This window comes from Colobus angolensis, unplaced genomic scaffold, assembly GCF_000951035.1.
Source record: "Colobus angolensis palliatus isolate OR3802 unplaced genomic scaffold, Cang.pa_1.0 Scaffold20, whole genome shotgun sequence".
Taxonomy (NCBI): Eukaryota; Metazoa; Chordata; class Mammalia; order Primates; family Cercopithecidae; genus Colobus; species Colobus angolensis.
Window position 1 is genome coordinate 9892746 of NW_012115155.1, and position 12371 is coordinate 9905116.

General features: G+C 41.1%; 1 protein-coding gene across 1 annotated transcript in view; it reads right to left on the reverse strand.

Annotated features, from left to right (window-relative positions):
• Window positions 1–378: 378 nt before the first annotated feature.
• IWS1 (IWS1 homolog (S. cerevisiae)) overlaps window positions 379–12371 on the reverse strand; it is a 45953-nt gene continuing 33960 nt past the window's right edge. Inside the window, exons 9-14 of the mRNA XM_011941675.1 lie at window positions 12046–12175; window positions 10716–10833; window positions 8558–8669; window positions 7902–7958; window positions 5286–5397; window positions 379–747 (exon numbers count right to left, since the gene is read on the reverse strand). Coding sequence (XP_011797065.1) covers window positions 616–747; window positions 5286–5397; window positions 7902–7958; window positions 8558–8669; window positions 10716–10833; window positions 12046–12175 — 661 coding nt within the window. The 3' untranslated portion in view covers window positions 379–615. The remainder of the gene's footprint in view (window positions 748–5285; window positions 5398–7901; window positions 7959–8557; window positions 8670–10715; window positions 10834–12045; window positions 12176–12371) is intronic.

Below are 12371 nucleotides of genomic sequence, written 5' to 3' on the forward strand. Positions count from 1 at the left end.
TGGGGTCCAGAGCTCTTCATCAGGTCCCATTTTGCAGGCATGGGTGACTAAATCAAACAGGGCATTGTGTCTCAATCTCTCAGGTCTCTCTGTAGTTTCTGGTTGCCAGCCTCCATCCTAAAACCCACCACACAGTCACCTCATTAGCATAACAGAGACACTCTATCACTCAGCAAACCACAAGGATTTTAGACATTCCTTGCCAGCAACCAGGGGCAAAGGCCAGATAAATTCCTCCTCATACCACGATCAGGCAGGATCGAACCTCTAAGGGTCACAAACCCCTGTAATATCATAAGATTTGTTCCCACACAATGAGAAACAATCTTTGCCCCTATTAAGAATGCATCCTCTAAGAAATGAAGAGACAGCCCCCCGAAATCAGAATGAAATTTTATTGTGTAAAGCTTATAGAAGTATGACTAGTATTCCTCTGTACAAAGTACACAACAAACAGTTTTAAATATAACTGAGAGAAATGCGAGTCCTAGGACAACATTTGATACACACGGAACCATTGACAGACACACTAAAAATGTTTTAAAATATCTTCTTTCTCCAGAGAGTCCATTGCGCATTTCTCAGAGTAGAGATGGGGACACATTCCAGGCAAGGTCACAATGGCATTTTGTTGCCCTCAATGCTGATTTTCACTGCGTGGGCAGATCTGCTTTTTTTCCTGATATCTGTGAACTTCCTCATCTGTTTATCCAGTCGACTGATACCCTTCTTGGAGGTCGCCTGAAACTAAGAGTGAGGGAAAAATTAAAGAGCAAACTACTGAAATACATAAGTCTACTTTTGTCTTTCATCTTCTTATAACTGAAAGTTAGCAACCAGAAGAGCTCCTAGCTCTAGAATAACCAGAATGTGTGTTGATGACCTCAAGAACAGAGCGTACAGACTGTTCTAACAGTATAATAAGAAACACATATTAAACTCTCTCAACGAAGAATAATTCTGTTGTCTGTGCTTTATTTTTAATTTTGTTGCAGTCCATGGAGGTCTCCTAGATGGGAGAAAGGGGGGAAACTGAAACTATGATTCTCCGTATTCCATCACGTACATTACATTTTAACTGCATGCTCTTCCTTTTCGAAGACCAAATGTGGAGCTAACCACTTCACATACACTTTCAAACAGTGCTGGCATAGAAAAGAATGACCTAAAACAAAGTCAAGTCAGCTGAGAAAAAGCCTTAAGCATAATAAATGAGGTTAGATGATTAGTAAAGTGAACCCCTAAGTGCGGGAGCTCTTGAGTTTTTAGACTTGGGGTGAATCCCTGCTCTGATTCAGTAACTTCTGTGACCCTGGGCAAAGCACACCCATGGTAGGTACTCTTTCCAGAATGCTGAGAGAAGGAAATGAGTTGGTGATGTCAGATCCAAGCACAGAGGCTGAGCACATATAGTCAGTGCACAAAATAATAGGAGCTATTACTATTTTACTACTTCACAAGCAACTAGATTTACATTAAGTATACTTGAAACAAAAAGAATATTAAGTCTTTACCCACTTGCCCTTTATGTTTAAAGGTTTGGTTTGGGGGCTATTTTATATTGAAAATACTGTCTTGCAAAGATGTGGTCTCCAAGAAACTGCCACCTTTTAGAAATGCTAGAAAGGTTTGTCGACTCTGTTGTAAAACAATTTAGATGTTTAAGAATGATGAGTGCTTAAAAAGAGATGGGTTTTTCTAATTCTTCTCCCCATATGTTTACTACTGAAATCACCTCTGAAACTTAATTCAAAAGAATACTAAAATAAGGTGGGGCCTGGGAGACACTCTGGGGTCAATACCAGCCTGGTGAGCTTCTTTTCTGTCCGGGAGCCTTCTGAATCTTATCCTACCTCTGGACCCAGCCTCAACCCCAACACGAAGCCAGCTGAGCACTAGGCAAGGAACTGGAAGTCATTCTTGATCAAGAGCCATGTTGACCTATCTTTCTAGGAATATCTCAATTCAAATATTACTCTGTATCAGTCTCAATACTTGGCATTAGTACTCTGAGTAAGCATAAAAAGTGTCAGATGAGAAAGAGCTATGCCACCATCACACTATCTCCCGGATCTCCTGGACAGTCCCATGTGTCTGACTTCCTTTCAGAGGATGTGCTGTGATCTTAGTACTTGTCCTCGGCCCACATGGGAAGCTTTACCTGCTCAAATCTCTGCCGGCTACACAATTCCCAGCAGCCCCACACACTAATGGGACTCCCCTTCGCCCACTCCCGGGACCCTCACTAACTGTCTAAGCCCTGATGGATCCGTCTAGCCTCAGCAATCAGGACACACCCGGACCAGTGGGTGACAAAACACATGACTGGTAGTTGCAGACGCCTAGTTACCCCAAGTTTGAAAAGACAGACCATAGTACCTCACACACCGACTTCAATGATCTCCCTCCAGATTCATCAAGGGAACACTACACTTCCTTAGAAAGTCCGAGTGTGTGCTACACTGCTTCACCAGAACAAGGCCAAAAGCAGCTTCAATTATGGCACAACTGTGTGAAGACACAATACGAAATCACTCAAGAATGCTCACTCAAATGGATTTTTACCATGGTAAATAAAAAACTCGACAAGGTATAAAAGAATATGATCACAATGTCTCTTAAAAAAAAAAAAAAAAACAAAAAACAAAAACAAAAACCCAGTAATATTGTCTATGCATACATATATAAAAAAAGACATAATCTAAAATGTTAACATTAAGTTGAGGTGGGATTACAGATGGCACTAATTTTGTCTATGTTTTCTGTATTTTTAAAAGTTCATGAAAAAATAGGCATTGCTTTTGTCATTTTACTGTTATTTAAAAAGTATTTCATGGAGTAAATGAACATATAAAAAATACAATGTAGCACAGGTTACTACATTATTTAGGAGTAAAAAATCAGAAACCATAAAGGAACGAATAAAAAAACACATTATATTCATGGCTGGGTGTGGTGGCTCCTGCCCGTAAGGCCAGAGGATCGCTTGAGACCAGCTTGAGCAAGATGGTGAGACCATCTCTACAAAGAAATAAAAGACGTAATTAAAAAAAAAAGCAAATTATAATTTGGTCATTTTCTGTGTGTGTGTGTATTTTTTTTTCTTTCTAGAGATAGGGTCTCACTCTGTTGCCCAGGCTGGAGTGCAATGGCAGGATTCTAGCTCACTGCAGCCTCAAACTCCTGGGCTCAAGTGATTCTCCCACCTCACCCTCCCAAGGAGCTAGGACTACAGGTGCATGCCACCACGCCTGGCTAATTTTTTAATTTTTTGGTACAGATGGAGTTTTGCTATGTTGTCCAGGCTGATATTTAGTATAATTTTAATTAACATCATCAATAGAAAAAAAGACAACAAATATGTCAAACTGCTTTTGAATGCTAGGACCATGAATAATTTTTCTCTTTGTACCTAAAAATTTTCTATAATTATAAAAACTAAGTTCAAGGCATATCTGGAAATATATTTAAAACCTCAAATTGTTGGCCAAGCATGGTGGCTCACACCTTAATCCCAGCACTTTGGGAGGCCGAGGCAGGCTGATCACTAGGTCAGAAGATTGAGACCATCCTGGCTAACACAGTGAAACCCCATCTCTACCAAAAATACAAAAAATTAGCTGGGCGTGGTGGTGGGCCAGCTGCTTGGGAGGCTGAGGCAGAAGAATGGTGTGAACCCAGGAGGCGGAGCTTGCAGGGAGTAGAGATCGTGCCACTGCACTCCAGCCTGGGCGACAGAGCAAGACTTGTCTCGAAAAAGGACAGAAGGACAAAAAAGAAATGGGTGCAAGGGGACACGGAGAGGTGGTCAGGGACATGGATATGGGCACAAGTAAGAAAAAAGAAAGAGGAGAGAGAGGAGGAAGTTCTTGGCACAGAACTAGTCCTTCTCTGCCCTTGATTTATTCTCAAGAAATAAGAAAGTACATTTTGTTTTGATAGTCACTTAATAGCAACATGAACTGGCAGGTAGGAGAGTGGAGTCAGTGGAAACAGCTGCCAAAGCAGGGGTCATGGAGAAGCGCAAAAGGCAGGCAACACACAGACTGTACGTACTCCGCAACAAAGGTGCCACTATTAATCTCAAAGCACAGCGGATCAGTGAGTCGGGCTTATGAACGTTCCAAAGTCTTTTTCATTTCTGACCACATTGTGAGTATGGGTTAATCAAATTCATCTCCTAAATATTTAGTATAAGACTTTATGCAATGAGTCCTCAAATGCATGTTGCCGAGCCACTGACAGGAGGAAAACAAGCTACTTCCCACCAAGAAGCCACTAACCAGTTTACATCGTGTAACACGTATCACTCTAATTCTCGGTCCTAACAAAAACCTTTTTCATAAAAATGGCTACCAGTCAGGAAGACCCAAATGCATATTAGGGAAGTAATTATCTATTAGTCTCTAGGATACTGATAAGGAAAGGGGCTTCCATGTCAATTTCTAAATATTCAAGAGGCCTTGAATAGCCCAAGGTGCCTGTTAGGGTCATTATTTTGAAACTAAAAGCAGACGCGGCCTCTTCTGATTCAGAAAGCACACACACACACTTTTCACTCTGACTGCTGACAATTCAAGCCCATGCACAGTACATGCTTCCTTGGGAATACCTCTCGTGTATACACTCGGGCAGGGCCAGGCCTATAAGGGCATCCTGTTGCCTTCAATGCTGAACTTGACAGCACGATGCACTTTGCTGAGTCGTTTCTGTTCTGCAAATCGCCTCTTGTGCTTTTCCAATCGGCTTAGGCCCCTTTTAAGAATACCAGGCTAGAAGCAGTAGTTTGATTGGAGAATAAAAAGAGATTACGGAGAAACACTAAAGATCCACTGAGCAGTATTTACAGTGATAACAGAGTAAGTGTCTACCCTAATTATTTCCAATGGAATTGCTTAAACTGTCGAAGAGAAAGGGAGAGGTAGGTCTGCTGAAGCATGTAAGCTCTGTTTCTCATGGTTATTTTAAAAAAAATTCACTGTATCAGAATACTCCAGGTTTCAATTTCAAGCCTCACTTGAAGGGATTAATAAAAACAAACTTCCCTACCTGATAATGTTGCATTAGGTCTGAAGAAAAGTTCATCAGCAATAAACTTTAATCCTGGGTAAGACTTTTCCTTTCTCTATTGTTCAATTTGTGGTTTGGCTAGATAAGCGACCAGAAAACAGTCCTCTCTGAATCAGACAAGCCTTAAGAGCTACAAGGGTTATTAACGCATGAAGTAAAGAGTAAAATAGTGATCTGCAGGTGAGATCCACCTTGCCGATCCTCCACCTGCTTACCCTGGATGACTCCATTTCCACATTCCATTTGGGCCTGACCACATAGTCCTTGTTTGAGGGCATTGGGACCCTTGCCCGGGCACAGAATCCAGGATCTCCAGGTCTAAGAGCCCTGAAAAAGGGAAGAGGAAGAGCATGTTGCTTATGTGGCCACCCACAGTGGGGCACACAGGCCGTTTCACACTACTGTTTCTACGTCACCCACTCACAGCTGCAATGTTCGAAACTCCTCTGCTCCCCACCTCAGGTCACCCAATCCGCCCTCCTGCCACCTCTCAGCTAGCCTGTCATCACACACACTCCAGTACGCACTCCTTGCTTCTCTTCCAAAGCCAACTTGCTCTGCATTTGCATGAATCATTTTCTCCTCTCCTCAGCTTCAGATAGACTCATGCCCCTCTGCCTTCCAAGGCCAGTCCTGCCAGCATGAACCCCTTTTTCTCTTGTCTAGTGGAGTCGCTCATGAGTTCACTTGTGAGATGAGGAATTGTGAAGAACTGAGTCGTCAAATGACCCCCCAAAACTCTCAGTATGCCCATAAAGTAGTTTTTCAATATAGAGCTCCTACAGTAATTTTTAATGTTTATTTTTGTAAAAATCTTTTGAAGGTAATTACAGATTCAAATGAAGTTGTAAGAAATGATACAGAGAGAGATCCAATGTCTCTCCCAATAGTAACAACTTGCAAATCTACAGTACAGTATCACAACCAGGATACTGATGTTGATACAGTACACAGCTCTTATTTGCACTTCCCCAGTTTCACTTGCACTCATTTACGTGTATGTATTTAGTTCTATGCAAATCCGTGGGCAACCATGCTAGACTAAAATAAGATTACTAACCTTCCAAAGTAAAGCCTATCTATAGATGCCTGGGCATCCAAACCATTCAGCCTTTAGGTAACTAGTAAAGAGCGGATCTATGTGTGTCTCTGTTGGGGATGGGGAGAGAAGGGTAAAAAATTCTCAATTGTTTCTATTCTCTTGTACAGTTTACCCCATTTTTAACCTTAGATTTTTTTTTTTTTTTTTTGAGACAGTGTCTCGCTCTGTTGCCCAGGCTAGAGTGCGGTGGCATGATTTCAGCTCATGCAAGCCCCGCCTCCTGGGTTTGTGCCATTCTCCTGCCTCAGCCTCCTAAGTACCTGGGACTACAGGTGCCCGCCACTACGCCCAGCTAATTTTTTGTATTTTTAGTACAGATGGGGTTTCTCCATGTTAGCCAGGATGGTCTCGATCTCCTGACCTCGTGATCCGCCTGCCTCAGCCTCCCAAAGTGTTGGGATTACAGGCGTGAGCCACCGTGCCCAGCCAACCTTAAACTTTTATAACCTTCATATACGTATGAACAGGTTAATTGGCTTGCCAAGAAAATTCCCTGTAACTCTTACTTTCCTTCTGAAGCATGGTCTCATCATCAACTTCCTTCTTAAACAAACTTGCTTCCTCTAGCTCATCCCCTACTCTCCTCTTGCAATCTGGATGCTGCCTGATTACCAGCTCACCTGCACAAAGCCCTCTGCAGCACCTGCCACTGGCCCATGCTTTTGCCATTGCCACCTCCAGCTCAGCCTCATTCCCCTCCAGGCTCTGCTCTAACACATAGGACTACAGCTGCTCATTCGCCTTCACTGGCTACTCTGCCTGGCTATGCCCCCTTTCAAAATGGTTTAGTTCCTTTCTTACTCTATACTTTCTTGACTGAACAATCTTTTCTATGGAGAGAACCATCAAATCCAGGTCTCTAGCCCAAACATCTCTTTACAAGTTCTAGACCCATAATATTTATAGGACTATCTCATTAGGCATCTCACATTTAATATGCTCAAAAGAGAACTTGCCTGTTTCCTCAAATCCACTTCTCCCTCCATTTTGGTGAAAGGTAATGAACACTGTCTCAGCACTTAGGTTAAAATTTTGGCTGATGTCTTTAACTCCAGCCATCTTCTCTCCCACTAAGTCACCAACATACGACAGCTTTGCCTCTGCAGTATCTTCTCACCCCTCTGTTCCCCACTACCACCTCTGTTTAGCTGTACCACTGCCTCAGTCCCACTGCCCTCCAACCCATCCTACACGGTCCCATTGGCATCAGCATCCTACATCAAATCAAACCAGATGGCTTCACATCTAGTCTCAAAAACTTCCTGTGGAATCACAAGGCATGCAAAAATTCCTCATCTTGATTCAAAGCCCTTCACTGGTCTATTATGTCCAACCTTATCTTCTACCACCTCAGGCCCCATACTACTGTCCAACCCCTTCAGTCTACTTGCCATTCCAAACACAGACCTGGCACACTTACCCCATGGCTTTACCAAAGACCTCCCTTTGCCTATCATCCTTGTTTTGAGAGCATAGGCTATTTTTAATTTGTTTTTAAATTCCCAGATCACAACAAGGAATCTAGCACTTAGCAAGCAGCAAAAAATCTTTGAATGAAGTATTTTCTCAATTTTCCTTACATCCCCAGAGTACCCAATACTAAACGTTAAAATGAAAGTCACCTCCCGTAAATGAGAACATCACATCATTTCATTTACTACTTTTCTTAAAGCAGCAAACGGAAATTCTCTATATAGTCTAGGAAGAAAACCTAACATTAAAATCTTACTTCTCCTCTCCTGTCAGCACCTTTTCCAGGTCTCTTCTGGGTGTCTGACCACCAGTGCTGAAAAAAAAGTAAACAAGGAGATACCAGGAACATTAGAACCTAATAACTCAGAAAAAGAGCAAACTAAAATATCAAACTTCGACCATAACTATTAATAGCTCTTTTACGATGGATCAGGGAAAATAACTCCTAATCTTTAAAAAGTACTACTCATTTTAGTATTCATCTGCATAACAGGTTTCCTTGTGGGTGAGCCGTAACTGCCATATTTGTAACTAATGACCCTGTCCTCCCAGATGCAACTGTATGTCCACTATATTGATACAAACCAAACCTATAACATTTTTTATTCTAGGAACTCAGAAATGGGACCCAGAAAGTTGTTTTCTGCAAGTGGCTGGAACAACACAAGCAATCAGTATCGTGAAAGAGGCTCTGTTCCAACAAACTGACCCAGAAAGGTCTCGTTAGGAGGACAGGACCCTGACTATACACTATCACATTTAAACTACAAGGATATTGTGAATTACATAGATATATCAAGCTGAGAGGAAAGGAAATTCTATCATCTTGCAGGTTTCCTAATGATCTTACTTAAAACTGAGTTACTACAACAATAACATGTATTCCACTTACTCATACCTGTTCCCTCATACCTGTTCATTCTTCGTCGTTGGGGCATCTGTTCTAGATCTCTCTGCTCCCTTTCTTCTCTTGTCATTCCTTTGTAGTTGGAGGTAAGACCAAATATAGGCCTAGACCACTCATCTGTAGTAAGAAAAAAATCCATTATTTTGTCCATAAAATTGCATTTCCCCTACCATTTTTTTCAAATAATTGCACCCTAGTGTGAGGGGATATTCTAGACATTTAGAATATTCTTTCCTTGAAGAGCTCATTATTTCAGAATAATTTATAGGATAAACAAAGCAAAATGCCAGTATCGTGACTAACTCTGGCTGATTCAGAAAATTTAATGTAAAAGATCACCACAGAGATTTAAAGAAAGTAACATGTGACACACTTTGATAGTCAACAATTAGCTGGATTGACATTTCATAAAAGACATTTATTTAAAATTTTTATTTATTTTAAAAGGCAAACTAATTTCTAAGTTTACTGGAAATACAAAGTCTTGAAATTCTGCTTTCTTATCCTAACCCAAAACAAGCTCCCTCACCACTACCTTACAAAATGGTCTGTATCTGTAAAAATTACAGTTTTATAGTACAGATGGAGACTCTGTACTTCATTAAGTCTAATATAGCTGCCACAATGACCATGAAAGAAAGTACATGCCACTGTTCAGTCAGTCAAAGTCCAGGAGCCAACTGATGCCTTTGTTCTGAGACATAATGTAGCTTACTGCTACATTTAATACACTATACAAATAAGAAAGTACCTTTATAGACCGAACATGGGTGCTATCACACAAAGAAGGAAGCAGGGATTCTCAGGGGGTCTACATATCTTTTAAAATCGCCCCACTGACCCCACTTCTGATTCAGACTCACTGCTGTAGTAAGTCATGGACACCAGTAGGGATATTCTGCTTTTCTCAGTCTGGGGCAAAAAAAGAAAGTCGCAAACCCACTGCATAAAAGCACCAAAAGTTTATCACTTAATAGGCAATAAACTGCAGATTACTAACAAGATCAAAGACAGTAGTATCTCTCTGTTTTATAGAAGAAATTTACATTTCTCTAAAAGCTTTTGATAAACTTAGCAATTCAGAAGAAAAATAATTATTATATTCAAATGTAGTAATTACTTTTTCAATCTAGCCTTGAAGTTCTTAAAATTCCTTTTCAACATGGAACACAGGAAGAGTTAAGAAGGATAACAAAAATGAACACAGGTTTCATTCTTAAAACTGAATAATTTCACAAACAATATGCTTGATCACATAAATTTTGGTTTAGACTTCCCTGGATTTCTCTGGCATCATTAAATAAGAACATGCAAAAAAGGTTTTGGAGACCAATGTGCAAGCAACAACAACAACAACAGGGGCTGTTTCTTGAGTACTTACTATGTGCTAGGCACCATGCTTTAGACACAACCTCTCATTTAATCTTTAAAGTCACCCAAAAGAAAACACGTAATTATCTCAATTTGACAGAGCACAAATCACTAGCTAAGGAAATGCAGTAAGGTAGGTGGTGGATTCATGATCTGAATCCAGGTAATATCAGCTCCACAGCCTGCAATCTAACCCCTCTCTCTCCATGCTCTCGACCCATGACTAGAAAATGCATACTTTTTACTTGCAATTTTTTTTTTTTTTTTTTTGAGACGGAGTCTCACTCTTGTTGCCCAGGCTGGAGTGCAGTGGCGCAATCTCGGCTCACTGCAAGCTCCGCCTCCCGGGTTCCAGTGATTCTCCTGCCTCAGCCTCCCAAGTAGCTGGGACTACAGGTGCGTGCCACCATGCCTGGCTAATTTTTTGTATTTTTAGTAGAGACTGAGTTTCACCATGTTAGCCAGGATGGTCTTGATCTCCTAACCTTGTGATCCCCCCACCTCAGCCTCCAAAGTGCTGGGATTACAGGCATTAAGTCACTGCACCCAGCCTTACTTGCTATTTTTAATAATGAATAGTATGCTTAATTATACTGAGAAGGTTTGTTTTGTTTTGTTTTTTTAAAGTCTAAGAGAAAAGGCCGGTACCTATAAGAAGCTATTCAAAAATTTCTACTCCACTTTACTGACTCATTCAAAACAAATACTGGTAACAATACAGCTTTTATATATACTCATCTCTCTCTTATCTACAGATATAAACACAACAAACGAAAAGGAAAATTTACATACTGATTAATTTCCCTGCCATGTCCTTGTTGGACCTTGATTCCTTGGGGTGTTTATAGAGATACATCACTGCTCGTCCAATCCCACTATGCTTCAGGGTCTCCTGGCTCACACTAGGCAGCTGGGGAACATAAACACATACACACACATTAATCACTCAGAAGCTGGGGGTCTTGCTAATCTATACTAGAGACCTGGCGCCTTCACAATAGTACAAATAAAAAATTCCATTTTCAGGATCTACAGAAATAGAGCACAAAGATACTTTGTGTCCACATCAAAAGTTCAGAGTTCAGGCTGGGCATGGTGGCTCACGCTTGTAATCCCAGCACTTTGGGAAGCTGAGGTGGGTGGATCACCTGAGGCCAGGAGTTCAAGACCAGCCTGGCCAACATGTGGTGAAACCCCATCTCTACGAAAAATACAAAAAGTAGCCGGGTGTGGTGGTGGCTGCCTGTAATCCCAGCTACTTGGGAGGCTGAGGCAGGAGAATCGCTTGAACCTAGGAAGCGGAGGTTGCAGTGAGCCGAGATAGTGCCACTGTATTCCAGCCTGGGCACCAGAAGCAAAACTCCATCTCAAAAACAAAACAAAGCAAAAACAAAAACAAAAACAAAAAAAGGTTGAGAGTTCAGTATTACAGCTGAGTTGAAGTAAAACCTAACAATGTGAGAAAGTATGAACTAGCATACTTAGAGGTTAGCAGTTTAATACAGGAGCCAGCATAGGCCTCAGAATCCAACAGACCTAAGACTGAACCCAAACACAGCCACCTTCTAGCTATGTGACCTTGACAAGTCATTTAACTTCTCTGAATCTTAATTCCCTCATCTGTAAAACGGAAATACTACACCTACCTTGTCAGTTTACTGTGAGGAAGAAACGAACCAATACATATATAAAGCACCTGGCACAGTGCGTGGCATAGGAGGCTCCTTGGGAATTGCTTCAGAAGTTAAATAGCTTACCCAAGGTGTCACAACTACGTAAGGTGGCCCAGCTCAAGATTCAAATGCAGGTTTCTATGACTCTGAATTTGGTGTTCATTCTATGTCACGTCTCCCCAGAACTTGCCCACTACTGTATGTACTACTCTTCTCAGACACATCACAGCTGCTCTAAGATCTTTTCCCTTCAATGCAATAGTTATATGAAGTTTTATAAGGTCTTCCCTTTCACGTTCATTTTACTAGATATGTTCCTTTTTTCCAACCCGTCTTCTGGCAGGCTGTAGCAGAGAGAACATATACAAACACTGTAAACTACACAGGTTATGACCACACAGACCACAATAGATAATTAATAAAGAACAGTCAGATTATCTGCCTCTAACCTCTTGCAGGATCTTCAGCAGCTCCTCCCGGATCTTGAGTGCAGGCAAACTCCTATCTGGTAGAGGTGAGAGCCATTCTTTGATGGCAGACATCACACCGCTGTCAATGAATGTTTCTTTAAGGTCCTGCCTGCAATAATAATAATAATTTTTAAGAATTCCGTGAACCTTGGTTCTACTGTATCTTCTGACTTTTCTTACATATTTAGTGATGTTTCTAAAAACTGCTTTAAAAAAGTTACTCATATAAATTTGGTATTTACTGAACACCATTCTGGTTTCAAAAGCAGTATGACATTTAGTTCTTATCTTCCAGAAACGCATAT